The sequence below is a fragment of the Penicillium canariense genome, assembly GCF_028826845.1.
Source record: "Penicillium canariense strain IBT 26290 chromosome Unknown utg000007l_segment0_segment0, whole genome shotgun sequence".
Taxonomy (NCBI): domain Eukaryota; kingdom Fungi; phylum Ascomycota; class Eurotiomycetes; order Eurotiales; family Aspergillaceae; genus Penicillium; species Penicillium canariense.
Window position 1 is genome coordinate 348,884 of NW_026622734.1, and position 25,719 is coordinate 374,602.

General features: G+C 50.8%; 10 protein-coding genes across 10 annotated transcripts; 5 read left to right on the plus strand and 5 right to left on the minus strand.

The window, feature by feature from the left end:
• Window positions 1–27: 27 nt before the first annotated feature.
• Window positions 28–2,838, minus strand: N7482_009157 (threonine/serine exporter family protein; the record flags this gene model as incomplete). The annotated part of the gene is made up of 2 exons (XM_056691281.1): window positions 28–2,563; window positions 2,819–2,838. 2 exons carry the CDS (start codon window positions 2,836–2,838, stop codon window positions 28–30), a joined length of 2,556 nt encoding a protein of 851 aa, XP_056538987.1.
• Window positions 2,839–3,684: 846 nt separating this feature from the next.
• Window positions 3,685–4,207, minus strand: N7482_009158 (uncharacterized protein; the record flags this gene model as incomplete). The annotated part of the gene is made up of 2 exons (XM_056691282.1): window positions 3,685–3,949; window positions 4,008–4,207. 2 exons carry the CDS (start codon window positions 4,205–4,207, stop codon window positions 3,685–3,687), a joined length of 465 nt encoding a protein of 154 aa, XP_056538988.1.
• Window positions 4,208–6,805: 2,598 nt separating this feature from the next.
• On the plus strand, window positions 6,806–8,972 carry N7482_009159 (glycoside hydrolase family 55 protein; the record flags this gene model as incomplete). The annotated part of the gene is made up of 2 exons (XM_056691283.1): window positions 6,806–7,291; window positions 7,344–8,972. The coding sequence occupies 2 exons, from the start codon at window positions 6,806–6,808 to the stop codon at window positions 8,970–8,972; spliced, it is 2,115 nt and encodes a 704-aa protein (XP_056538989.1).
• A 1,449-nt stretch (window positions 8,973–10,421) lies between these two features.
• On the plus strand, window positions 10,422–10,955 carry N7482_009160 (putative GPI anchored protein; the record flags this gene model as incomplete). The annotated part of the gene is made up of 1 exon (XM_056691284.1): window positions 10,422–10,955. The coding sequence occupies one exon, from the start codon at window positions 10,422–10,424 to the stop codon at window positions 10,953–10,955; it is 534 nt and encodes a 177-aa protein (XP_056538990.1).
• Window positions 10,956–11,425: 470 nt separating this feature from the next.
• Window positions 11,426–13,713, minus strand: N7482_009161 (uncharacterized protein; the record flags this gene model as incomplete). The annotated part of the gene is made up of 5 exons (XM_056691285.1): window positions 11,426–12,206; window positions 12,259–12,486; window positions 12,544–13,034; window positions 13,095–13,304; window positions 13,354–13,713. 5 exons carry the CDS (start codon window positions 13,711–13,713, stop codon window positions 11,426–11,428), a joined length of 2,070 nt encoding a protein of 689 aa, XP_056538991.1.
• An 819-nt stretch (window positions 13,714–14,532) lies between these two features.
• On the plus strand, window positions 14,533–15,413 carry N7482_009162 (aminoglycoside phosphotransferase family protein; the record flags this gene model as incomplete). The annotated part of the gene is made up of 2 exons (XM_056691286.1): window positions 14,533–14,988; window positions 15,039–15,413. The coding sequence occupies 2 exons, from the start codon at window positions 14,533–14,535 to the stop codon at window positions 15,411–15,413; spliced, it is 831 nt and encodes a 276-aa protein (XP_056538992.1).
• Window positions 15,414–15,689: 276 nt separating this feature from the next.
• On the minus strand, window positions 15,690–18,405 carry N7482_009163 (uncharacterized protein; the record flags this gene model as incomplete). Its single annotated transcript, XM_056691287.1, has 9 exons — window positions 15,690–16,097; window positions 16,338–16,537; window positions 16,599–16,983; window positions 17,035–17,121; window positions 17,179–17,711; window positions 17,886–17,919; window positions 17,980–18,027; window positions 18,095–18,240; window positions 18,303–18,405. The coding sequence occupies 9 exons, from the start codon at window positions 18,403–18,405 to the stop codon at window positions 15,690–15,692; spliced, it is 1,944 nt and encodes a 647-aa protein (XP_056538993.1).
• A 1,156-nt stretch (window positions 18,406–19,561) lies between these two features.
• N7482_009164 (uncharacterized protein) lies at window positions 19,562–20,618 on the minus strand (the record flags this gene model as incomplete). The annotated part of the gene is made up of 3 exons (XM_056691288.1): window positions 19,562–19,887; window positions 19,946–20,246; window positions 20,295–20,618. 3 exons carry the CDS (start codon window positions 20,616–20,618, stop codon window positions 19,562–19,564), a joined length of 951 nt encoding a protein of 316 aa, XP_056538994.1.
• Window positions 20,619–22,517: 1,899 nt separating this feature from the next.
• On the plus strand, window positions 22,518–23,779 carry fhpA (flavohemoprotein; the record flags this gene model as incomplete). The annotated part of the gene is made up of 2 exons (XM_056691289.1): window positions 22,518–23,375; window positions 23,438–23,779. The coding sequence occupies 2 exons, from the start codon at window positions 22,518–22,520 to the stop codon at window positions 23,777–23,779; spliced, it is 1,200 nt and encodes a 399-aa protein (XP_056538995.1).
• Window positions 23,780–24,595: 816 nt separating this feature from the next.
• Window positions 24,596–25,586, plus strand: N7482_009166 (uncharacterized protein; the record flags this gene model as incomplete). Its single annotated transcript, XM_056691290.1, has 2 exons — window positions 24,596–24,856; window positions 24,915–25,586. 2 exons carry the CDS (start codon window positions 24,596–24,598, stop codon window positions 25,584–25,586), a joined length of 933 nt encoding a protein of 310 aa, XP_056538996.1.
• Between the last annotated feature and the right edge of the window lie 133 nt (window positions 25,587–25,719).

Sequence of the window (25,719 nt, forward strand, 5' to 3'; positions counted from 1 at the left end):
AAGCCTCAGTATTGAATTGGTGGTAATCTAGAAGCTAAAGAGGCCGCTTCTACGCTTTCCGTAAGGATAAACAACCAGCGCCGCGATAAACAAGCCAATAGTGATGCCAATCGCCACCTGAATCATACCAAATCCCAAGCTGAACTCCGAGCTACTTGAGGCTAACCCGGCCCCAGGGGAAGAGCTTGCTGAGCCATGGGATGTAACATTTTGCCTGATCTGGTCTGCAGACTGCACGCCTGATATCAACGAGCCCGTTGCAGCAAGACCGGACGGCACTAAAATGAAGATACCTGGTAAGATGGCGGTGGCGGCGTGCCCATGCCAAAGGCGGCTGTACAAATTTCCCATGATGCCAACTGTGAACGCGCCCACCGTATTGGCGACCTGAGAATTCGACCCAAGTTTCTTGGTGCTGAAGTAGTTGCTGATGTATCCTGATAGAGCGATGATCGTCATTGGCGGCAGTTGCTTCCATTTCCCCTGGTTGATGATCAACAGCCAGACTGTCATGATGGCCACGAAAGGGAAGCGCTGAACGTATGGGTTCGTAAATGCCCCCTTTTGGGGACATTGAATGTCTGACACGGCGCCGTTATCCATGAGCCCGTATATCGTAGTGCCAACGGTGATGCCGTAGCCGAGGAAAAGCGAGAAGATGATCGCGTATACCATCCGGATCGAACCAGCAATGATTTGATGGGACTGCAGCTCCAAGCTGCTACACAGCACGAGGAACCCGGGCAAGATCAACGCAATCGAGGCCTGCGCGATGGCCGAGAAACAGAAGATGTACTGCCGCTTGCCATCCACAATTGTCTGCGGGATGCTACCGAAAGCGCGAGCCAGAAACGAGGTCACCACTGTCGATGTTACCTCGAAGACGTTGGAGTAGAGGACTGATCGAGGGGCGGCGACGTGTTGCATAGCGCCAACGAGAAGGCCGTTGATGAAGATGATGGGCATGTCGATGGGACGTGCATTGAACGCAAAAGGACCAACGGTCGCAGTCGCCAGCCCGTATACCAGAACGACAATAAATTTGGGGTAGCGGGGCTTTTTCTTCATGACCGCGTCTAGTTCCTGCACTGCTTCTTCGATCCCAATCACATCGTGGATGACATTCTTGTAGATGAGGTGGGTATCGGAGAGTCGTGCCAAATCGACGCCCTGTGCGACTCGGACGAGCTTTACTTCTGTCGTTCGCGTACTCGGATCATCAAACGACATGATCATGCAACCAGGCAGATACAAGAATTGGCTGTCGACCTCCAGGATCTTGGCCGTCATCTGCATGTATTCTTCCAGTCGGTGGGTCGGGGCGCCGAATGCCATCAAGGCCCTGCAGAGCTGCATGATATACCGCTGTCGACAGATAATCTCGGCAATGTGGATGGTCACTCGAATCTCATCCTCTAGCTTGACTTTGTGGTCTGACTGCTTGCCGCGGCGTTGGGACGCTGCCGATAGCACCTCGCTCGAGACCGGTGTGCTTGCTCCACTCAGGCTCCCTGGAACGCCGATCAGAGTGGACGTCGACGTATTGGGGGGCCTTTTATACCACTTGGGCGGCTTGCCCTTTCTCCCGGGTGTTTCTCTTCCGGACTCCGAGTCAGACTTGGAAGCTGGAGCAGCTGACTCGAGCGAAGACTGACTCGGCGTGCGCGACGCCATGTCTGCCGGTTGCTGATTTCCCCCATTGAGCTTCATCAACTGCGATAGAATCCCACCTCCACCAGAGCGATACCGCAACCCGGACTCGAGAGCCGACTCTTCGTCGCCGCCAACCTGCTCCGTCCCACCGAGCGGATATGGCCGACCGCGCGTTTTGCGCCGCCGGGAGGACTGATTCTGCGTCAGGTCGCGCACCAGACGATGGGCCTCGGAGCTACTTTCGGCCTGGTGCTGTCGTTTCTCGTCATCAGTCTTATTCTTATTGTCCGTTACATCTGATAGCGGGACTTCACCCCCGGACGCCCAGTCGCGGTGGTACACACCCGATTGTAGATCGTCTCCACCAGTAGTTGGCCGGCCCAAGCGTTCTCCGAAACGAGACGCTTTCTGTCTGAGTCTCTCGGTCGCTGAGCGGAGTCTCTGCTTCGTGCTTTGAAGATTCAATGTGTCAGGCCAGGCGCGTTCTGGTGCTTTTTGCTCCGGTGGTATTTCGTCGGGTTTCTTTTCCTCCCCGGCTTCGTGACCCTGATCGGCCTGCGCTCGATCTCGTAGTGGTGTATCCGCAATATCTGAAGTGTCATGGTAATATGGCATTGAGGGAGGATGGGGCTCATTAAGTCTCTGCGATCGGTCCCATTCTGCGCGAGGGTCTTCGGGGGGCTGTCGGCGAGGAACCTCATCCGCGAGGCTGGCGTTGGAGCGAAAGTGAATGTGAGGAGAGGGCGGGGCGGCTTCCTCTTTTTCGCTTTCTTGGCCACCATTGTATCTTTCGTTCAGCTCCTCTGTTCGTTCAGGGTGATCTGTGAAATAATTGTCGCTGTCACTGGTATTGTTGCCGCCGGCTGGGGGTCGCTCTCTATACTCTCCCGTTCGGACATCACGACTGGCACTAATAACCCGACAGCAAGCCTTAATCGTTTTCACTCAAACGACATTGGAGTTGTGCGCAGGGATTTTCTTGACTTAAATCTAGTTAGTTGTTAGTTACTTGGCCATTGCAAGTCGCCCCGGCTTGAGCTTGCGTATACTCACCCCCTTGTGATGGAGTCAGTCTCTATGTTTGCAGGAACGACCAGCGCTGTCGACCTTTCTGACGAAAGATGGGAACTTTATTCAACGCAATGTTAAACTTGCCGGAAGATACCAGGCTAGAGAGTTCGCCATTGGTGTTAGTTGGATGAGCTCATGGAGGCGGGTATCGGGCATACTCCCGTTCGATGCGTTTTCAGCATACGGACTGGTAGTCCTTACAACCAATCATAGCAGATGAAAGGAGCATCTGAACATGCAGAAAATTTTCCACTTTTGTCCAGGGCTGTTGAGTTCAGTCGTCGTCTGACGTCAGGGCGTCGGAATACTTGTCCGACCACTCTACCTCCAGAGAAGTCCCCCACAACATCCATTCATTAATAGGGTCATGGTCTCAAACCAATTGCTGATTTCCAGAACTGCTAGTCTTATGCGAAACCTGCGAACACTCAATAAGGGAGGTAGGAGAGGGAGGATCTAGATTACTGGAGCTGGCAGGGTATACAGGATAGACATCATAGAATGCCCAGACCCTTTGACTATATAGGTCTGCTGATAATCCATCCTATTAGTTTCTTATTACATTAATATGTCATTTTCGTAAGCTGCAGATCCTGAGTTCCTATCATGCCCGCATGGGTGGCAATGACATTAATTTGACTCTAAGTGATGGCAAGGGTTCCTGCCGCCCCTACTCGAACACTCCCAATGGAGGAATTATCCAGTGCCCAGGTCATTCATTTCTCTGCTCACTCATAGAAAATCAATTATTCTTTGCATCTACAGTTATACGATGTGAGGTTCTAAGTATCATACGTGAAAATCAATGAGTATCGTAGTATATTTTCCAATTTGCAAGCTAGTCTAATATGAAACAGCGAAGGAGGAAATCATAGTAAGATACCTGAAATGACAAATAATCCTCTCCTTGGTACCGGCTTCCCTTTAAATCCATCCTGCTATCTCCGATAGAAATACTCCTCAAACTTCGATATCAAGAGTGCCCTCGTAGTGGCAGCGAATCTTGACATGCTCAACAGGGTTGTTCACACAGATCCATTTGGTTCCGGGAGCGCCTCCGTTGGCGTTTGAACTCAGTAGGATTTGGCCATCCTCTGGGATCGAACCGCTTACTCGTTGGAGTTCCAAAGTGAAAAGATTGAAGTCGGGAGCACCCTGGGGGAACTTAATGTAGTACTCCCCGTTGTTGCACCGCGCCCCCTCCTTTGGCAGGCTGCCGTAAGACCTAAGCTCGCCATTAGTCACCGAAATCTTAAACATACATGGGGTATAGCTCGGCTTACCAAATCAAGTTGCAGTCAGTGGGAGTATCGTCAGGATAGTTGGGATCCGTGAGGACAAAGTGCATGGAAGCACTGTCCGGATCAGCAGCACTAGCCTGAAAATCGGTGATTTGAAGAGAGGTGGAGCGCTTGGCATTTGAAGGCGCGGCGAATGCCGAGCTGGCAGCCAGAAGAACAGAAGCGATAGCTGTAAACTTCATTTTCGAGAATTTGATAGAGGGGTTGAAGGGTAGTTTGATGTATAATGGTGGTGCTTTTTCAATCTTATCTGATGAAAAGGAGCATCTACGGGCAGCCCTGAGCGTGATATTTATACCTTTGGATCCCGTTCTGGAATTCAAACACATACAACTTTGTGCCTTCATTAGGCATCCCGTCATGCGATGAGGACTTGGAAATACACGTCATATCGGATATAATACAATTGAATGAGACATCATGGAGTCGGCGAGGCTTAGCAAGCGTCGAATCGGGCAGCCGAACAGCGAAATGGTCGAGCTCTGAAGCTAAGCACATACATACTCCAGCGCGGTCGCAAGCATAAAACAGCCAGACCGCTTTCCCAAGTTCGCTAAGATAATTTGATGATCGCCTGCTCAGGTTGCATGACGCACCATGAATCTATTTTCAGTATTGATGTGGCGTGAGCTGCAGGTAAGGCCCCCGATCTCCACAGATCCCATGCCGACAGTCTAGAGACTGGACTCTTACCACGCAGGGGGAGTTGTCTTCCTAGGCCTGAATTTTGACACCGATTGCAGTATTCTGAGACTTGCTGCTTTTCGCGCTTGCTCTGAGTACCGAATTCTGACTGCAATTGGGCGCTCACTGTCCGCCTTATGAGTTTCTTCGTGCCTAGCCATGGGGGCGAAGAGTTTTAATTTGGGACCCTCGCAGAGTGTCTCGACCGAATGATCATGGGCTCAGAATTTCAGAATTTGACGTCGGTGGTAAGCAGCTTCGTAAGGCTTCCGGGCCATTTCATAGCGCGATCACCAAGAGCCAACCAATATTAGAACCAAAAGCAAGTTGAGAAAACCCATGTCGACCCTCAATCCATCCCACTAGCATACTATTGTTATCTGCAGTTCCATATTTAGATGGGTGTCGCCTGCTAAGCGCTCATTAAGCATCGCGTAACATGACTAGGATGAGGAATGAGAGCGCGTAGTGGATAGAGTGAGAAAGTGGGTGAGAATTATTATTTAATGTTATTCCCCATTGGGCGACGACCGCACAGAGCCTTTTTAGCTAAGGGACAATTAACGCTTGTTTATGCGCGAGGTCTTGTAAATTTATACGCCTATAAAACGTTGTTCTTTCTGCCTCATTCCTCCAGTGGACCGTTTGAGTTTTAGCATCACCCCTTAACGCCGTAAACTCTTCGGTCTGTCCTTTCCTCCCTACCGCGATTTCCCCCATCACTACAGGATTTAATACTACTAATTAATCTTGTCCTTTATTTAGAATCAACCGTCCGTCCTAAGATAGTAGCCTTAGAACGAGATATACTGAACCTGTCCTACCCGGTGAATATACCTTGATTCATGCTAGCCCCTCACCCGATACATGCAAGTTTCCTGGTTTCCGGTCTTTACACGGATCATGAAGTACATATTCTCTGCTTTGGTCACATTCGACGCCCTCTGAATGATGCTCCTAGTTTACTCGCATTTTTTCAGGAATTTCGAAACAAACCCGGCGACCCTAGGGCGGAGAATCGCATTACAGATCCCCCATTCCTAAACGAGTAAGATCAAAACTCCACAGAGCCAACACCATAGCTGAAACTTTTCAGACCATATCTCATCTGTGAGGCCAAAAGTGACAACATGAGTCTTTTGAGCCGATTCAATAGTAGCCATGCCCGTCGGTCGCGGGGCCACCTGTCCGGCACGTTCCTCGGATACTGGTTCGCGCAAGGGGGTCGATCTAGACCTTCTCCAGGGAGCAACCGCCCAAACGTAAAGCCGCATTCCTGATGGATGTTATCGAAGCACGCGCATACCAGTTGCAATGGGCTCTGCCTGTGCGTTGCTGTGTGTTGGGCATCTGGACCCCGATCTTCTCTTTTCTGTCATACCTTGTTTACTGTCTTCCTTTCATCTTTCTTTCCACTTTCACAGCGCGTTAATTGTGCCATTGAGGTTGATCGAAGATGCGGAGACAACTTTCTTCGGTTGCTTTAGCAGCCTTGATCATTTCGACCTCCAGCGCGATTGTTCCCATTGGAAAAACCAAGGGCACTGCCGTTGGGGCTGTGGAAGCGCCCAGAATGAGTTTACCGCCGTGGTTTCTGAGCTTGGCAGCTGAGTATGTGACTTTGGATCGTGAGGATGTGATATGATGCTAACATCACTTTCAAGGATTGCCATGTTAGGTTCGAGTGATACTAGTTCTTCCGCTGAACTACCCAGCAGCTCCAGCTCAGGTAGTTCGATACCTGCTCCGACTGTTCCAAGCCAGTCGACAACACCGCCTGCTCAACCACCACAGACTGTCCAAATAACGCTATCTGTTCCACCAAGTCCATCTGCTCTACCAAGCACACCTGTTCCACCAACCCCGTCTGCTTCTCCCCCTCGAGTAGCTCGAGCATAGCCGCTCTTCCAAGCAGTGTTGATGCCCCTTCCAGCGCTGCTGGTCCATCAAATGCTGCGGCAACAAAGACATGCCCTGGGCCCGCACCGAAGTTTGCAGATGTCTATTGGCTTGATGATCAGGACCACAATCGTGAGGGAGCGGGACACGCGCCGTTTACCAATGGCACCAACCCGTACCCTGTATTCCGTAATGCAATGGATTACAATGTTGTCAATGACGGATCGGGCGACCAAACACCCAAGCTGCAGAAGGCCATTGATGACGATGGAAATGGCGGTACTCGCAAGGGAAGTGGTGTCACTCGCCATCCAGCTGAGGTCTTCCTCCCCGGCGGTATTTACCAACTGGGTAGTACGCTCACCCTCACGGTTGGAACAATTATTGTTGGTGACCCAAGAAACCCTCCTATCATCAGGGCTTCACCATATTTCCAAGGCGAGTTCCTCATTATGGGCTACGACAAGAACAACGGCAACCCAGAGACTAGCTTCATGATGTTGATGAAGAACGTCATTTTGGATACAGCCACTGTGCCAACAACTCAATCAATCACCGCTTTACAATGGGGTGTGGCCCAGGGGGCTGGATTAACCAACATACAAATTCGTATGCCCACTGGTTCCAGTCTGCACACGGGTATTAACATCGTTGCTGGCTCGACAATTGCTGTTACCGACGTGGTAAGTATCGCGTACCGATCTTATCGCTAAGAGCTCCCACTAACAAAGGCAGACTATCATCGGCGGGGCAACTGGCATAATCAACTCGAACCAGCAAGTCAACTTCAAAAACGTCCATTTTATTTCGTGCGGCACTGCTTTCGAAGCAGCGGGTGGATTTACCGTACTGTTGCAAAGCGCTTTCTTTGAATCTTGCGGCACAGGTATCAATATGACATCCAACGCTCTTGGCAGCTTGGTTATTTTGGATTCCGTGTCCACTAATTCCGGTCCCTTCATTCGTTTCTATGATTCCTCACACGATACCGGCAACCAAAACAGCCAGCTCCTTATTCAAAACCTGGAATACAACTCGAAGAGCCCCATTGCCGTTGATACCAATGGTCACGTCCGCTTGGAGGCAACGGCGCATGTCGACACCTGGGTCTGGGGCACTATGGTACCGGGTGCATATGTAGCCGGCGCTGAGTGGACTACTCAGCGATCTCCGCAGCTGCTTGTGAACGGGAGGTACTTTACAAAGCCTCAACCGACATACGCTAGATTCAGCGGCGACGATATTGTCAACGTGAAGACGGCCCCCGGACAGACTGCCAAGGGGGATGGCGTCACGGATGATACCGCTGCCTTGAACGCAATTCTCGCTAGAAACGCTGCGAACTGCAAGATCACCTATATTCCCTTCGGAGTCTATCGAGTATCAGACACGATTCACATTCCAGTTGGATCTCGTATCGTCGGCGAGGCGTGGCCTGTCATCTCCGCCTATGGTGATACTTTCAAAGACCCCGCCAGCCCCAGAGCAGTCGTCCGCCTTGGCAACCCTGGAGACGTTGGTTTAATTGAAATCCAGGACATGCGGTTCTCGGTGGGGGAGATCCTGCCCGGAGCGAAGGTTGTTGAGATTAACGCCGCCGGGCAGCAGCCCGGTGATGTTGGACTCTGGAATAGCTTGGTCATGATTGGAGGCACTGCCGAAACAAGCATATCCGACGTGTGCACTTCACAAGACCCCAAGGACTGCATGGCTGCCTTCATGGTGATGCACCTGACCGAGACTTCGTCTGCATACATCGAGAACTTCTGGGGATGGACCGCAGACCACAACCTGGACAGCAAGTCGCTTCTAACCATCGTTTCCACTGGACGTGGTATTCTTGTCGAGTCTACAAAGGGCACTTGGCTCACCGGCACTGGGTCCGAGCACCACTGGCTATACAACTATAACTTCCACCGAGCTGCGAACGTCTACGCTGGCCTCCTGCAAAGCGAGTCACCCTACATGCAGGGATCAGGCGAGTTTGAGAAAGCACCGGCGCCCTGGACCGCGGACGCACAACTCGGTGACCCAGACTTCTCCTGGTGCGGAGCAGATGATGATAAGTGCCGAACTGCGCTAGCGACTAACGTAGATGGGGGATCAAACATCGCGTTGTACAACTCCGCCGCGTGGGCTTTCTTTGACGGCTACTGGAACGGTCTATATAATGAGCCGTGTCAAGGCAAGTGTCAGGCTAATATGATGCGGGTAACGGGTGCGCCGCAGAATCTTGTTTGGTACTCGATCGGCACGCGCCAGACGGATGTGATGGTATTGGATGGAAAGAGTAATCCCCGGGAGACTGATCACGCTGGTGGATGGGAGGCTATCATTCAGGCTTATGGTGAATTTGCTGCTTAAGTTGTTCCATTCCAAGTTTGGATGGCAGATTCTTGATTATTGGTGTTTCCGCTTGTGCATATCATAACATTTGGACATATGACATAGGATTGATTCGAATTCTAAATATAGGCATTAATGGATGGCTACTGCCCTAGGTTGGTACCTCGAGCGTTGGAATTAGAATCAAGAAATCCTTCCGCCTAGTCTCATTATATTCCTTCTGCGATGGGTTGCCCTCGTGATTCATGTTGCGTCGTCGATCTCAGCCGTATGGGGTAATTAGTTTGCTACCGCAGACTTCCAAGCGTGCCAGAATGGTGTTCAGGCGTCCCTGGTGGACCCCGGGCCCAGGTAATGACTGGACTTTCGGCTTCTCGAATTTGCTGTCGGCTGCATCCCCCTGTAATCACCGCCCGATCTTTTAGGTGTCAATTCTGTTTTTAGAAGCACGTGAACGTGGCTGTGTTTGCGGCCTGAGGCCTGCAATCCGCTGGATTCCGATGGCTTCGCCTCTCGGTCGCATCCCGACGAGATCCAGGCCAATCTTGCGCTTCCTCGTGCTTGCTGTCTAACATTCCGATGTGGAAACGTCATCCCAGACTCTTGGCCCGCTTCATCAGAAACAAGTCCTGATTCAATTGAATGAAGCGCCATTTACGCCGGACGGAGGGGCTTCGCGCTAGTCCCTCTTCAGGGACGAGACTTGGTGGAGCCCACTGGGGAAGTTCTCCAACGAGCAGCCACTGACGGAAGGATGCCACTGAGCCTCGCCATAATCAACAAGGCCGTCCACCTCAGGAGACCCCTCGGAGGGCTGCGGCGACATACACCTGCAGTGGGTCCCAGCCGTAATGTCTTTCTTGGGAGGCCGTGGAGGCAGCAGAAAACTCAGCAACACGCGTTTCTAAAATCGGCTCTGAGATCAAGGCTGTTCCAACCACTCCAGCTCACGAAATGCATGTCAACGCGTTCATGCAGCACCAGCACCCAAGCACGAGACCCTACCTACAGGGCTTGGATCTCGCAGGCCTCCCGCCCGTAGTCTACGGGGCGGGAAAGATATGAAACAAATCGCCGGCCGTACCGGCCTCGCAGGTGGAGCCGCGAAATGACGATTGGCCTGCCCAAGGTTCGTTACGGCCGTGTGTCTGGGCGCAATGAAACTATTCTGCAATTGCACTCGGCGCAGCCCAGCCGCAGATCGCTCGTGGGGAATAGCTCCGTTTCGTTTCCACAAACCGGCTGAGGTCATGTTGCCACTTCCACACCCGGTGCCTAGCAGCTCAACTCCACTATTTCTATCTATATTTGGGTGGGAAATTCGCACATCCTTTCGGCACATATAAGGACCTCCTGGGGCTGCCCCCAAAATCGTGTGTACACTACTGAAAAACCTCCTTTTCAACCCAGCCTTATACATACCCCCGTACCGAAGGACATACCGTACTCAAACCAACTCAATTCGCCATGAAGTTCTCCATTCTCACCTCCGCCCTCTTCCTGGCTACTGCTGCCCTCGCCGTTGACGTGAACTCAATCATCTCCGAGGCCGAGAACGCCGTCTCTACAGCCGCCGCCGACGGTCAGTCCATTGGCTCAGACGTTGTCGCCGCAGCTACCTCTCTCGCCAACGCCGCTGAGACCGGCGGTTCCGCCGCCGTCTCGTCCATCACCAAGGACGCTGCCTCCATCATCTCCGCAGCTGAGACCGCTGGTTCCTCCATCAAGTCCGCCGGCGAGTCCATTGCCTCCGAAGCTGCTAGTCGTGCTTCCACCTTCGTCAGCCAGTTCACGACCACCAACTCTGACGGCCAGACGACTACCGTCAGTTCCACGATCACCTCCGCAGCTTCCTCCAGCTCTGGTGCATCTACCACCGGCACCCAAACTGGCTCCAGTTCCGCCTCTACTAGCACCGGCGGTGCTGTCTCTCGTCCTGAGGCCATGGGCGCTGCCGTCGCCGGTATGGCGGGTATTCTCGGTGTCATGGTCGCTCTGTAAATGAGTGTGGACCTGAACAACATCTATTCTTCGATCACTTCCTTGTGAATATTGAGATTGGTCACGCTTCCTTTTTACGACTTTCATTGACTTGTTTATAAATCCGGCTTGCACTGGGCTAGAAAGATGGGTTGTATATTGGCGTTTGATACTGTATATAGAGTACAATGAACATCTTCCATACCTTCACTCGATTACTTAATGATTAAAACACACACTGCTGTCACAGGGAAACGGGTGAAGAAAGCCAAGAGAGTGTGCAAACGAGAATGGAGTGAAGAAAAAGATCACAACACAGAAGGGACGGGGATGCAAGCGACCTAGAATATCTTAAAGACGAGGGCACTCGAAACTGTTGATTCGAACGTGATTGGGTTGAGATTTGCAAACGGGAGAATGTTGTAAAACCACCTAAGCTAGATGATAATTTGGTATTGGCTTGTTACCAATAAATCATAGGTCCTCAGTTCTCATCGACTCTCCCAAAACTGCGCATCAATAGCAATTAGCCGGTTGAACAACTGGTTCCGCGATCTCATCCCGGTGAGGTGGAACGTCTGCCCTTCCTCTTTCCCAACGATCACCAGTCCATCGGCTGCCTCTTTACTGCCGGCCGTCAACTCCACAATCAATTTTCCCTTCCATCCCAGCCCCTCGGTCTTCTTCAACTCCTGGATGTCGGTAACAGGAATCTGGAACAGAACAGAATTTTTCTTGCGACTTTCAACGCGTAAATCATCAAGTCCGGCTGACTGGTAAGTCGTGAAGTATAGGATTGGTGGCTCCTTTGTTGAGTCAATCACTGCTGCGCCTCTCTTCTTTTCGAACTTTGCATCGAACTTGAGAGGTCCGAATGGCGTCGAGACAAGACCTCTCTTTTGTAGCATTCCGATCAGGTGCTTTGTATGGGCTGAGCCTGCAATCGCCATAGCGCGGTCAAATGCGATGTGGCCGCGAATTGCCGTTGCGATGGTGCGACGCACAAATCTAAGTACCTTGAACACCCATCTTCGCTTTGGCTTAACTTCCGGAAGAGGTTCATGGATATTCTGTGTTGGGGCGTTAAGTGAAAGGTCTCGCTCGCTAGCTTGGGTGGAAACAGTGGCTTTGGACTTCTTGCGGGGTATAGGCCACGATGGTTCATTGTCTCCAGAATTCGGCGGTGGTGGTAATGGAGACGAATTGATCTCCCCGATTCGGAATAGGGTCAGTGTGAGCTGCGCATTCGTGGGGACACCCTCCAACAGTGTCCTATTTCAGTATTAGCAGAGCATCAAATGCGAAGCGAACTCCAAAGTCATACTTTTGGATGTCCAGATGGCTTTTCCAGTCTGGAATTTTCTGAGTCAATAGATCTGCTCCGTATGCGAAGAGTGGGTCGCCAAAGAAACCGATCCCGATGGTAAATCCAATAGCCTTGTTAATCCAATAGCTCGACGTAAAAGGGAGTGTCAAGCAAATAAAGCTCAAGATGCCTGATATACGCAAGCGTGATGTGACTAGAAAAAATGGTGGAGTGGGCGAAAGAAGACTGTTAACCTGTCAACGGATGGCTTCAAGTTGATGAATGGGTAGAGATTCAACTCACTTTGCAAATTTTTCGTATATGTCTGTGATATCACTGATGACACGCATAGCTTTATCAGTTCCGCGCGACACTTTATTCTTTACTGGCTTTTTCGTCTCATCTTCAGACGAGTCACCAGCTTTTGCGTTTTCGGACAGTTTCCCTAAGTCAATTGCTTCAGACGCCGTGGGCACTTCATCCAAATCTTCAGGTACAGCTTGACCATACCTCCCTGCAGCACTTTCCACAGCAATGGTCGCGACACTGTCAATCATGTTCTTGGCCTCCTGTTCGGCCGCCTCGCCTTTGTGGGTTTCCGGTGCTCCAGTAAGACTATCCTGGGATTCAGGCTGTCCAATGTTGGATGCTTTACCATTGAATGTCTCTAGGTCCTTGATTGCTAGAGCAACAGGAAACAGAATCGGTCGGATGGGTGGAAACATTATTAACGCTATCAAGACGCTCAACATCGTAGGGATGAGTAGGTTCAAGTGCCATGAAGCAAAGTAGACCTTTAACCGTTAGAATGTCCGCACAAGGTAACTCGTTCATCAACGAAAGAAAGGGCATACAATAGTAAAAGTCGACGTCCGAGCCGGGTCTTTCCACGATCGCAGTCGCCCAACATGTCGAAAGAGCTCCGTCAGACCCACAATAACAGACGTGTAGAATCGCTCAATCGTCATGCGCAGCTTCTCAGGTGGAAACTGCTCGTCCTTTGCTCGATTCAAATCGAGAGTTTGACTGGTCGCGTCATGGACGGCTTTCACATGGTATATTTGCTGATCACGTGTCAGCTTCGTAGACTCCGGTGCTAGTCGCTGCACCTACCTTGTTAAATCGCCGGATCAGCATCCATAGATCCTCGTTGGAGAGTCCTTCAGCTAGTGTCTCTTCGGTACTCCGCGACGCGGGCTTCCATTGGATATTCTGGGGTCTTTGGTTCCAGGGCTCGGCTGGCTCGTTTCTTTCTCGGGGTGGTGCCTGGGGGCTGTCGCTGCCCTCTAACTCCCTAGGCACATCGCGGCCTTGGCTCATGGTAATGCTGAAGCCCTCAAGGCAGAAAATGATATGGTTCAAATATCGTGCGCGTGCCGAGAGAGCCAAGTACTCCCAGTTGATATGTTGTTGGATTTGAGGGTCCTTCTCCCCTGGCTTCAGGTTGAGGGGAAGCGTGGGGTCCGACGTCATTCCGGGGCCTATTTTTAGCGCGCTCCACACGGGGAATGTCAAGTGAAGAACCGTTTGCTGATCCAGCACACAAAATTGGCAAATATTGGTATGCTCTATTTATGAAAGAGGGTGACTCAAAGTTTTGCAGCTTTACCTAACAACAAGAATGATTTCTAATTGTATCGTCCCTTGTCGAAAGACATGTATGTAGTGGTAACTTAACGTACTTTTGCTCCGCCGCCTACCCCAAATGACTGGCAGACCTGATCGCATCGTGATTGAAATTGGATTGGACGTTTTCAGTGAGCCTAAGCATAAGCACTTCGACCTTGTTGCCTTTGCCGAGTCTTCGTAGGACCTTCAAATGTCGATTTTCCCAAGGATCGTTTTAGTCAGGTATAATTTCCTCGAATATGCCTCTCAGATTTGGTGCCTTTGAACCACAATCGTCAGTGGTTTCCTCTAGGGCATCGCTGATAATATCGCCATGGCTAAAATATGATACAAGTGACTTATTAGGCCCCATGGCTCTCATTGTCTTTTATTCTGACACAGGCTCTCTATATTCACGGTGTATCAGACTTTATCGGTTCTTATTTCACTAAAGGCTAGGAACAGTTGGCTGCTCATCCTAATAAAGTTTGGATATATCAGGACACAAAATGGAACGTGCAAATTGGCTTCTCAAATCGTGAGGTTTTTTGGGTGGTTACGCCTAGGCTAGATCACATGGTCGCGGAATACGCTGGACGGATTTTCCGGTCAACACCCAACGCCATTTACGGTAAGAGCTGCCCACATCTCTCACTCAGCTGTGTTTCTCCTCCTCTTTCCCCCATGAGCCTTGCTGGTCAACACCGTCTCCAGATTGACAGCATGGCCACCGTTGCGCCTCAGGAAACCGATCTACCGACGGTTGCGGAGATTGAAGCTTCACCTGATGTGCTGAGTATTCCGACAAACGATATCAAGGTTGTTCGAGCTCGGGAACGCTTCGCAGTCAAGATAGGCAATAGGATTCCATCACAAGAGGCAGAGAACATGAAATTCGTGGCACAAAACAGCAACGTTCCGGTGCCAAAGGTTTACGATCACTTCTTCGATCTGGAAACTCAGAAGAGATACATCATTATGGATTACATCCCAGGCGCCGATCTAGAAAAAGCTTACCATCGCTCACGCCAACGGAGAAAAAGACAATCAGCAAACGGATTAGAGCCGTACTTGATGAACTACGGGATATCCCAGATCAGGGGTACTTTGGAAACTTGGGGCGCCAGCCTTATCTCGACGGTGTGCTCTCCTCCCCTGATAACAATCCAACAATGTCGGGGCCTTTCGAGAATCAAGAGCAGATGAATCAGGGTATCTTGGCGACGCTTAGTGTGAGGGACTCCCCTCAGTACGTTCGACTACTGCGAGGAATGATTGCTCGCACCCTCAAAGACCACAAGATTGTGTTCACTCACGGAGACCTTCAACCAAAGAATATCATGGTTGAACGCAATGGACTGCAAGAGGATGGAAACAGCGACTTCAAAATCACACTGATTGACTGGAATCTTTCTGGCTGGTACCCGGAATGCTGGGACTTTTGCAATTCGACGGTTCATTGCCAGTTGAAGCCTGGTTGGCTAGAGCTCATCCCGGATATTATGGACGAGTATACTCTAGAGTATTTGATGATGCGGGTTGTTTACTCCTCGGTCTTTTACTAGGAATGTGTTATCCATTGAATCGATTTCAAAGGTGTCCCTGAGCGCATATCTCCTAAAAAATGATTCAAAATACAATAGGGATCGTAACTTCACGCCTTATGATTCCCAGCCTAATATCTTGCGTTGACACCGCTGAAAACCAACCCCTTCAAGGCATGTTATCTTTCGAGTCTTGCTAAGCTTGAAAAGCCTTCCGAAGACATTCACTGTACTTCGTTTCTTGTTCTGAGTTAGATAATGACAGGGCAAATTCGTTTTGGACTTGATGTACCGTAATCACCGTCTGATGATCCCCTTTTCGAATGCGAGCTTCTGGACGTCGCGGAGCCAGTCTCCGCAGCGATAGAGCTGCGTGCCAGGATACAGTTGTTTGCCACCGAGAGCCAATTGGGGACGGGGCGGGGGAACTGCTTGGCAGCACTCAATCTCAAATCTGGCCAAATCTTCCATTGCGATCGTACCAATCTTTATTTTGGTGCCCGGTACATGCGAAGCATCGAGTTCAGGGTCCACTGTGGGTCTGGGGGTGTAATCCATGCCGCGAAGTATAGTTCCTGTCACATGATAGAGGACACCTTCTGCTCGCGTGCTCGGGGTGGCAGGTTGGGTTTCAATGTAGATGGCTTCATGGTTTGGCACACCGATGTATTCGGCTGTGTAGACATTGAAGGACATGATGAGGATCTGGAATGGCGCGAAGGGTTCAAAGATTGATCGATCCATGAATCGAGAAGAGATGAGTTACCGGCTAGCGAGAGCTCTTTCCTTGACTACGTTCCCCAGACTTTAATATGTTCGATACCAGGCATGTGATTCACAAGACTTTTGGGCGCTCAGCTAGGCTTCCCACCTACTTGCATAGTCTAGGAACCTACAAGGCACCCTCCGAGTTTTAGTAGCCAATATCAAAGTGGCCTAAATAACCGCCGTCCAGTTTTCCTTTGTAGGCAGCGAGGCCGCTGCCTGAACAGGAGCGACAGTAGTATTGTCAGAATCAGTCACACAGTTCTCGTCCACCGTCATTCGCGGGCCAGTGAACCAGTGCCTGGCAAAAAGAAAATAATACACCATACACCCAATCCAAACAAACGCATTGATGACGACTGTATAGTTCATGTCCGGTGCTATACAATGAAAAATTAGCACACGACATTGGACGCTAAAAGTGACGTAAGGAATACATACGATCGGGATTCGGGCCCGCAGTCGGAAACATGGACAGAACCACACCGAAAAGTAAGTAGATGACAGCGATACACGCGATGGGCTTGCTGAACCGGCCAGTATAGAACTCCCCAGGATGGAACCGATCCTGGCCCCAGACCAGACGGCAGAAGATCGGCATGCCCCAGGATAAGTAGTTGCTAGCAACAAACAAAGAGAATAAGGCATTCGCAGCGGCGTTGTTAATCAGGCACAGCAAGCCCAAGACCAGACTGATCCCCGCCAGGCCACAAATCACTCGCACGGGCTGGTATTGAATGTGTGTGCTGACATGGCGAAAGAAGGTCGAGAATGGGAGGGCGCCGTCACGAGAGAATGCCCATGCCTGGCGTGATGCGGCAACAAGCTATGTTTCTGGTTCAGCATGTTACCGAAGCTTTAATTAATATGAACTTACCAAGCTAAGACCAATCAGAAACTGGACGATGCATAGCACAATCATGAAGCCCAAAGCGCCATCTTTGCCAAGCGCGTCATAATAGATCTGCAAATACCAATTAGCCGCTATATACAGAGGTCAGATTAGATGCTCTGGTCTTACCTGCGCCATTGGCTGCCCAAATTTGGTGCTGAGAGTTTGCGACACGTCCGGATTCATTGTAGCAGCCATGACGGACAGTACCAAGAATCCAAAGGCCAATGCTGAGCCGGCAGAGAACATAATCCCCAGTGGCACTGCTTTAGCGGCATGCATAGCCTCCTCGCTCATATGCACACAGGAATCAAATGACCCGATTGACCAAATTGGAGCCAGCCACGCAAGCATAAATGCCCACCCAGTTGGCCATTCGGTTTCATTGTCAATATGGCGAAAGACATAATCCCCTGAATTAAGTGATCCACCTCGGGCTACTTTCCCGACCGGTAATGCAATCACGGTCGCGATCATCAGAGCAATGTTGATGTAAATGCAGGCGGTCTGGATGGTGGGCATGACACGGCCTGTAAGAGCAGCCGAAAGTCCGTGGAGGAGGATCAGTCCCACGTAAACGGCGTAAACGACCCCGCGTGATGCCGCCCAGTCCGAGTCGCGGACGATAGAAACACAGGAAAGAATCATTAGAGAAAGTGTATCTAGAAATGTCAGTCAGCCTTCAAGATTCCCGCACGAACCCTGCGTCTCAGTCAACCCACAGTCTACCGAACATATACCACCAATTAGGCCAAGCGTGTTGCTATACCCAATCAAAAAGCTCAAGGAGTTTTTGTACCTGTCGCCGGCAAAATAATGGGTCCAAAAATACAGACCCCCAGCCGTCGGCATTGCAGATGCCAGATCTGACTACAAACAAAATGTGAACGACTATTTCGTCGGCGGATTCCTGAGAAAAAGAAACCATACCATTGCCAATGCAACCACGAAAATGAAGATACTTGCGGTGAACCATCCCTATGCCAATCGCGAGTCAGCCACCTACTTTACAGGACGAGTAGTTCAATGGTGCGCGCTTGCATACCCAAACCATACCAACTGGTCCAGCTGGCAGCGAAAACGCAAGGGTCGACGCGATGGACGGAACGAGGCCCATAATGCTAAACGCGATCGCAAACACCTGCAGCGTGGAATACTGTCGTTTCAACTCCTGCTTGTACCCCATCTTGGCTTTGTACAACGATCAGCATGCGACCGTCAGCTCTCACTCCCCGCAGTTGAAGCAAACTCACCCAGCAACTGCAAGTCGCCGGAATCCGCGGGGCCTGGCGCGGTAGCCAAGTTCATGGCTCCGGGGTCCCCTCCATCTCTCCTCGCCGGGTGAGTAGGGAGCATGGCGAGCAGCGACTCAGATACGGTTGGGTAGAGCGACACGTACGGCGGAAAGGCTGCTTTAAAGCGTCTCAAGACCCCGGCGGGTTAAAGGTGGAGTCCCAGCCCGGCCTTGCCTGATATGGATGTGGGCAGGGATGGGGATGGGTGGAGCTGCAAATCATCGATTCTTTCGACTAGTTCGCGGGCCGCGCTAGAACGGGCCGGCGAAGGCCTAGCTACATCCAGCGCTGGGCTGGATAGGACCGCTTCGCAGATTGCAGCACATTCTTCTGCAGGTCTGACTTGCAGGAGATGAGGGTGTTCCCTCGTCGCGTCGAGGTTGCTGACACCGGCGTTTCTCATTCCTCCACCCCGACAGCCGATCCTTGCATTCGAGGTTAGTGGTGGCTTGGTGGGGACTGTTGAGTTGTTCGCCAATTCGTGGCAACACTCATTTTCAACCCCCTTTTCCCGCCTCATTGGCCGCGGGGTGCTGATCGGGAGCGAGCCCATTATTGATCCATGTCGAGTAGTGACGGCCTGGTTATCACTTTCCCATTATGTGCCCAATGGTACAAACATGTTGCAGGTGGGTTTGCAGTATTCAAGCGCGTCACACAGATGGCATGCTGCTTACTGAGCCGGCTGGTCTTTCCTGCAATTAGGGGCCATCACGCTCTACCTATGCAGCTAACGTGTATCTTATTGGCTTTAGAGAAACGGCAAATAATTGTCGCGTCGAGTTACACTTGGTCACACTGAGCCCAGTCGCAGCCTTGCGCTTGCGATTTTGATGCTCCGTCTGCACACCAAATACCTATAGAGTCACTCCCCTGACGGAAAATGATTGGGTTTCTCTGCGCGCGTATAATTCTCGCATGGCGTTTGTTCCCCATCACGACTCGCTAGACATAAAGGGCTAATTAATTATCTGAAATTATATAGAATAAAGCATATGCAAAACGGACAACATGACAACATGACCTGCGAACGATTTCGATGCGCCCTGCCGTCCCGTCCGCCGCATCAGAGAAGCACAATGATCTCCATAGGTATCATAAATATACGATAATCCGCCGTCAAAGGGGAGTCACGTCAAAAAATCTCATTCGAACAATGATATACCCCATTAATGGGAATCATTGACTCCGAGGCCGCTTTTGTCTCTGAATTAGATTTAAACCTGCTGGTCGGGGGGAGCCTCATTCGTCGGCTGGCGCACATATCCATGACCATTGCCATTGTGAACGGGATCGTTCATGGTGTTCTCCGAGGCGGGGATAGAGTCCTTGCGAGCCTTGGTCTCCCACTCGTTGTAATCCTGACCGGGGTTGATATTCTCCCAACGGACAAAGCAGAGCAGGTGGTAGAAGCCAGAGGCAAGAAGGGAACCGAGCAAAGGACCAACCCAGTAGATCCAGTGATATCCGGGGAAGCTGCGGTTGATGGTATCCGGTCCCAGGGATCGGGCGGGGTTTAGAGAGCCGCCGGTGTAATAATCACCTGTAATATTCACTTAATTAGGGTCTATATGGGAAGGTGGTGTGAACCATAATCTTACCGATCATCTCACAAACGAAGAAGGTGAGACCAATGCCGACCGGAGCTAGGTAGGTCGACTTGTGCTTGACGACTGCCAGCATGATAATAACAAGCACAAGTTGAGCGGTCAGGAACATCTCAATGAACAGACCCTGCGAGATGGAAGTACCACCACCAAGTCGAGTAGCGCAGTTCAAGGGGCCCGGGAACAGACAGCTAACGACACCAGCTGCAGCAATGCCGCCAACCAGTTGAGCAGGGAACACCATCAAGCCACGTAGAGCGGGCATTCCACCGGTAAGACAAAGCGCAAGAGTAACCTATCTATCATCAGAAGGAATCACACACAGAATCAAATTAATCCCTACCGCAGGGTTGAAGAGACCGCCGGTGATGCGGAAGAAGGCCCAGACATTGACAGTCAAAGAGAAACCAAAAGCAAGAGACGAGTAAAGAAGGTTGGAAGTATTTGGATATGATCCGGGAACAGGCATAGGTGTATTCGAAACCTGAGTTCCAGCAAACGAGAAAAAGAGGAATAAGAATGTGCCGACAAACTCGCCGATCATGCAGAGTACATTGAATCGGATACTGTCCGGCATTTGGATCATGGGCAGCTGGCTGCGACCGCCGGGACCAGACGGCCCAGCCAGGGAAGAACCCTGCGATGACTGGCGCTTGTGGAATAGCATGTTGTCGGTATTATGGGCTTCAACAACTGATCGAGTGAAAGCAACTAGCCTAGTCTCAGCTCAATGCGCTTGGAGGGAAAGCGACTTTTCTTCAGTTCAACTCAGAAAAGCTCAAGCCAACCCCTCTACAACCTAGGAACAAGATATTTATTCAATTCATCCGCTAATCACCGACGTCACTACCAAGATTCTCCTCAGTAGAAGCTAGATGCATGTATCATCGATCGACGCGGTCTTGGTGCGGAGCCGAGCGAGAATAGGCGGAACGGGCGTTTTCAACGCCGCTGAATAGCCTTTTTGTCTGAGACTTCGTTGTCCACTTTGGGCGATATACTCCTAAATGATCGAGTCAAGATCTGTTCGATGAGCAGTGGTGAGGTCAATATTTGAGTTGTCCCATGTCTGTGTTTGGCCAATCCCAGCTCGTTGTTGGGCGGGAACACCCGGCCTTCCGCAAACGGACGAGCCAGGAGTGTCTAGAACCGCTATGCGAGTCTGTCAATGGGCTTCCCGTAATGATCATCTCCATCGAGTGAGGTAACAGGTGGGGGACGAACACTGATTGGACTCGGAGATCTTTGCTGCTCCTATCACTGTAATGGTTTAGATCATGGGCTCATCGAATTACGATTCATCGTGATGGTCCTTCTTGAATCAGGACAAGTAGTAGAAAACCGGATAATTCCGTTCGGAGAAATTATGCTGACTTTCTACCGTTTTTCTTCCTATGAAATCTTCCGGCCATAAATGTTTGAGTTGCATCTCATTCCTTGGGCGCACGCAGGGGCCGGAAGTCACCAGGAGATAAAACATTTGAGAAGCCCTTAAGAATGAACTTTTGACTTAGGCACTTTCCTGAAAGATTTCAAGTAGTAGATTATCAGTAATGTTGACAACGGTGGAAAGAAAGATTACCTGCTTCAATAGGTCTTGCTGCGAATTACCGATCATCGCAGACTTCGAGCATACCCCCAGTGAACCCTAACATTCACTGCACGCTGATCAAAAGCTCACGATTAGAGTGATAATTCTTTCATGACCACTGGCGGATACACGGCACCCTTAGATACTGGCGTCATATTCGGCACAATTCCATACGCTCTAGTTCCTAAGAATTCTCGTTCGTGGGCTGACGGTCGGGATGGGGCGGCCAGTGCGTGACAGGCGGGGGACCTCTAGTCGGAGCTAGACGTGACAGTTTGCTACCGCGGCAACGAACGTCTATTCTTTTTGAGAAGTATGATCATTATCATAAATGGCTACAATGCATTTAAATAACATGATTGTTATCAGTCTCGGTTTATTGGGGTCTTCCCGAGCATGATCGACGCTTTGACAACAGCGACCAACCTTATTAGGTAGTGGTAGTTGGGAAGTATTGAAGTTTGATATCGAAGTTAAACTACCAAAGATAACACCAGAAAGCTGAAAGAAACACATAATTTCGGAGAATGCCCAGCAAATACCAGTGGCTTATGCCTTTTCCCGCGCCGAGAAAACTCTTGCCCGGCGAAGCTGCCATCGAACCGCCTCCCGCCGCTTAGTGATCCCTCCGCGGAGATGCTTGTTTTTATCGGGACAAATCGTTCTCCACGGAACCGAACCGCTATACCCGTTCAGGGGCACCTTTCTCGTTATCTCTAGACGTCCAAAGGGTGAGCCTATGAGACAAGCGCTGTTTCACTTACTGCGCGGGCCTTGCTGGCCCGGGCCACGGGCCCGCGTGCGCGTGGAGATAAATCGCTGGCCAACAACCGGCTCTTAGTCCGCAAGTCTTCCTGCAGTGATACATCTGTATAACGGAGTGGAGACACTGGTTTTTTCCCCCCTTATATAAATCCGGCGGCGCTCATCAACGGCTTTCGTTGAACCAAACTTACAATCGCACCAACGATCACCATGGGTTCCAACGCGGGATTGACTTCGGACCAAGTCAGGCTTATCAAAGCGACAGTTCCAGTTCTCACGGAGCATGGCAACAAAATCACGACAGTATTCTACAAGAACATGCTGACTGTCCACCCGGAGCTGAACAACGTTTTCAACATCCCGAACCAAATCAATGGCCACCAGCCGCGTGCCCTCACTAGCGCCCTCTTCGCATACGCCATGAATATCGACAACTTGGGAGCCTTGGGGCCGGCCGTTGAGATGATCTGCAACAAACACGTCTCTCTATACATCAAGCCCGACGACTATAAGATTGTCGGCAAGTACCTTCTTGAGGCAATGGGTGAGGTTCTTGGAGAGGCTCTCACGCCCGCGATCAAGGATGCCTGGGAGATGGCATATTGGCAACTAGCAGATATTATGATCAGCCGCGAGAGCCAAATATACGAGCAGAATGACGGCTGGACTGACTGGCGTGAGTTCAAAATTGCCGACAAAGTCAATGAATCGGATGAGATCACCTCTTTCTATCTCGCCCCGGTCGACGGCAAACCGCTACCAACTTTCCGCCCCGGCCAGTACATTTCGGTGCAAATCGAGGTACCGGAGCTCAAGTACCTCCAGCCCCGTCAGTACTCGCTCAGCGACAAGCCCTCTCAGGACTACTACCGCATCAGCGTGAAGAAGGAGAAGGGGCTGGCCGCGACTGATTCGGCCCCGGCTACTCACGCTGGCTATGTTTCGAATCTCCTGCATGACCGGTTCAACAAGGGGGACACGCTCAACGTCTCTCACCCATGTGGTGATTTCTTCCTGTCTGCTACCGACGCCAACCCTGCCAGTCCTGTTGTTCTTATCTCTGCTGGTGTGGGCTTGACCCCCTGACTTCCATCATGAACACATTGACTTCCAATTCGGCGTCTCCCAAGCGCAAGCTGCATTTTATCCATGGCGCACGCACATCCGCCGCGCGGGCCTTCAAGGACCATTTCTCTGCATTGCAGACGGACCATCCCAACCTCCAAACAACATTCTTCACCAGCCACCCGGCGGAGGGCGAGAAAGAGGGCAACGATTTCGACCACATCGGACGAGTTGACTTGACCAAGTTGGACGCAAACACTGAGCTGTTTATTGACAGCCCTGCGACCGAATACTATATCTGCGGTCCTGATAAATTCATGACGGACATCCAGGCGGCTCTCAAGGAGAAGGGCGTGGGGGCCGACCGTATCAAGATGGAACGTTTCGGCACTGGTGGTGTGAACTAGGCGAGAATCTTGTATTTTTTGGCATTTTCATTAGCTGGATATGGCGTTTATATGATACCTCCCTACTCTACATAAACAATTTGCATGTTATGACTTCAGGCACGCGACCTGCTACCTCTTCAGACTAGTTCAATTCTTTGGGGATGTCTTCAGCAGCATCAGAATATGCCTGACCATACGAGCATGCCCACATTTCGCCCGCGATGCCATGGCGTTATCGTCTCCGCTAGGGGTCTTCACGAGCACATTGTAACGTCCGGAGGCTATTTTGGGATCTCCGCCCGAGCTTGGTTGTGGCCCCGCGGCCTACCAACGCAGGATCGAAGCTATAATCCTGTGCACAAGGGGTATTTATACCGTGAAGTACGATGGGAGACGATATACCTTGTCATGTAAAGTCTAAAATATCTGCTCTAACAGGCATGACTTTTGCATATTGGGCCTCAAATATATGTTAATCAATGGCTTCCAGCTATTGGTCGTCTAATTGGATACTCGATACAATAACACGATATGAGTCCAGACAATCCAAATCGTACTCGGGAGTTATCCAAGTAAAGTCCGTGGGCTACTTCCGAGTTCTGGATAAAAAAGATTGTTGTCGGCGGCCGATATAGCCGACCAAGGGTCATTTATAATCAAATGCTGATCAGCACCATGCTAGAAATACCCCACAACCCCCATCGTTCCCTTGACGCAATTGGCACGAAACATTTAAGCCACTGCCCTGTCCGATCCTTTTGATTAAAGACCTTTCGCGATAGCGCTGTGACGTTCGAATACCTCATTATCGTACAGCCCATTCCAACCCTCACAATGAGCCCCAAAATCGGAGTCTTCCCTGCCTCCGGCGGTCTCGGGACAAGCATTGTCAACCACCTTACAAAACTTGTCGCAGCGTCTCAATTGGTCCTAATGGCTCGCAACCCCGATAAATGGTCCAAACTGGGCCAAGAAGGTGCTACACTGCGACAGGCAGACTATGACCAGCCAGCTACACTGGACGCTGCCTTTCAGGGTGTCGATGTTTTGATGCTGATCTCATACGCATCTTTTGAGATACAGCATCGGGTAGAGGTTGGTTCCTGGCAGACTCCTTTGATATACATAAAAACGTGTTCTGACCCAGAACTAGGCGCATCGCGCCGCCATTCTAGCTGCCATCAAAAGCGGCGTCAAGCACATATTTTACTCATCGCTCGGATTCGCGGGTGACCTGACCGATCAAAGTGTAGCCCACGTTATGGGTGCGCATCTTGAAACAGAGAAGTTTCTCGACGAGCTATCGGACAAAGTCACATACACTAGCGTCCGCGAAGGGATTTACTCTGAGTCATTCCCAATCTACACGGCATGGTTAGACCCGGCGAACCCCGTGGATGAAATCACCATTCCGCACCCAGGAACAGGGCCTGGGGTTGCATGGGTGAAGCGTGATGAGCTCGGCGAAGCAACCGCTAAGCTGATTGTCTCGTACATAAGCGACCCCGCCGGCTTCCAGTACTTGAACAAGAAGGTTTTGTTCACTGGCCCAAGGGAAATATCCCTTGCTGAGACGGTGAACATCTTGGGTCGTGCGATCGGAAAGCTTTTGAAGATTCGGGAGATCTCCGTGGACGAGTATGTAGCTCTTCCACAAATCGGGGATAAGCATACATATCACGGAGTCGATCTCTCGAGGGAATGGGCTACCGCCTGGGAGGCTATCAAGAACGGAGAGACTGCTGTAGTGTCCCCGACTATGAAAGAAATTCTTGGAAGAGAGCCAGAGAGCTACGAAACAACTATCCAAGCACTAGTTGGTTAGACTGTGCTCCAGTCAGAATGTGAATGAAACTATTACCGAGCACTACGGACGAGAAATGATGTTGCAACGTCTAATGTTGGCCACTGGATCCATTAATGCTCGTAATTTCTAATCACAATCCTAGCCGCGAAGA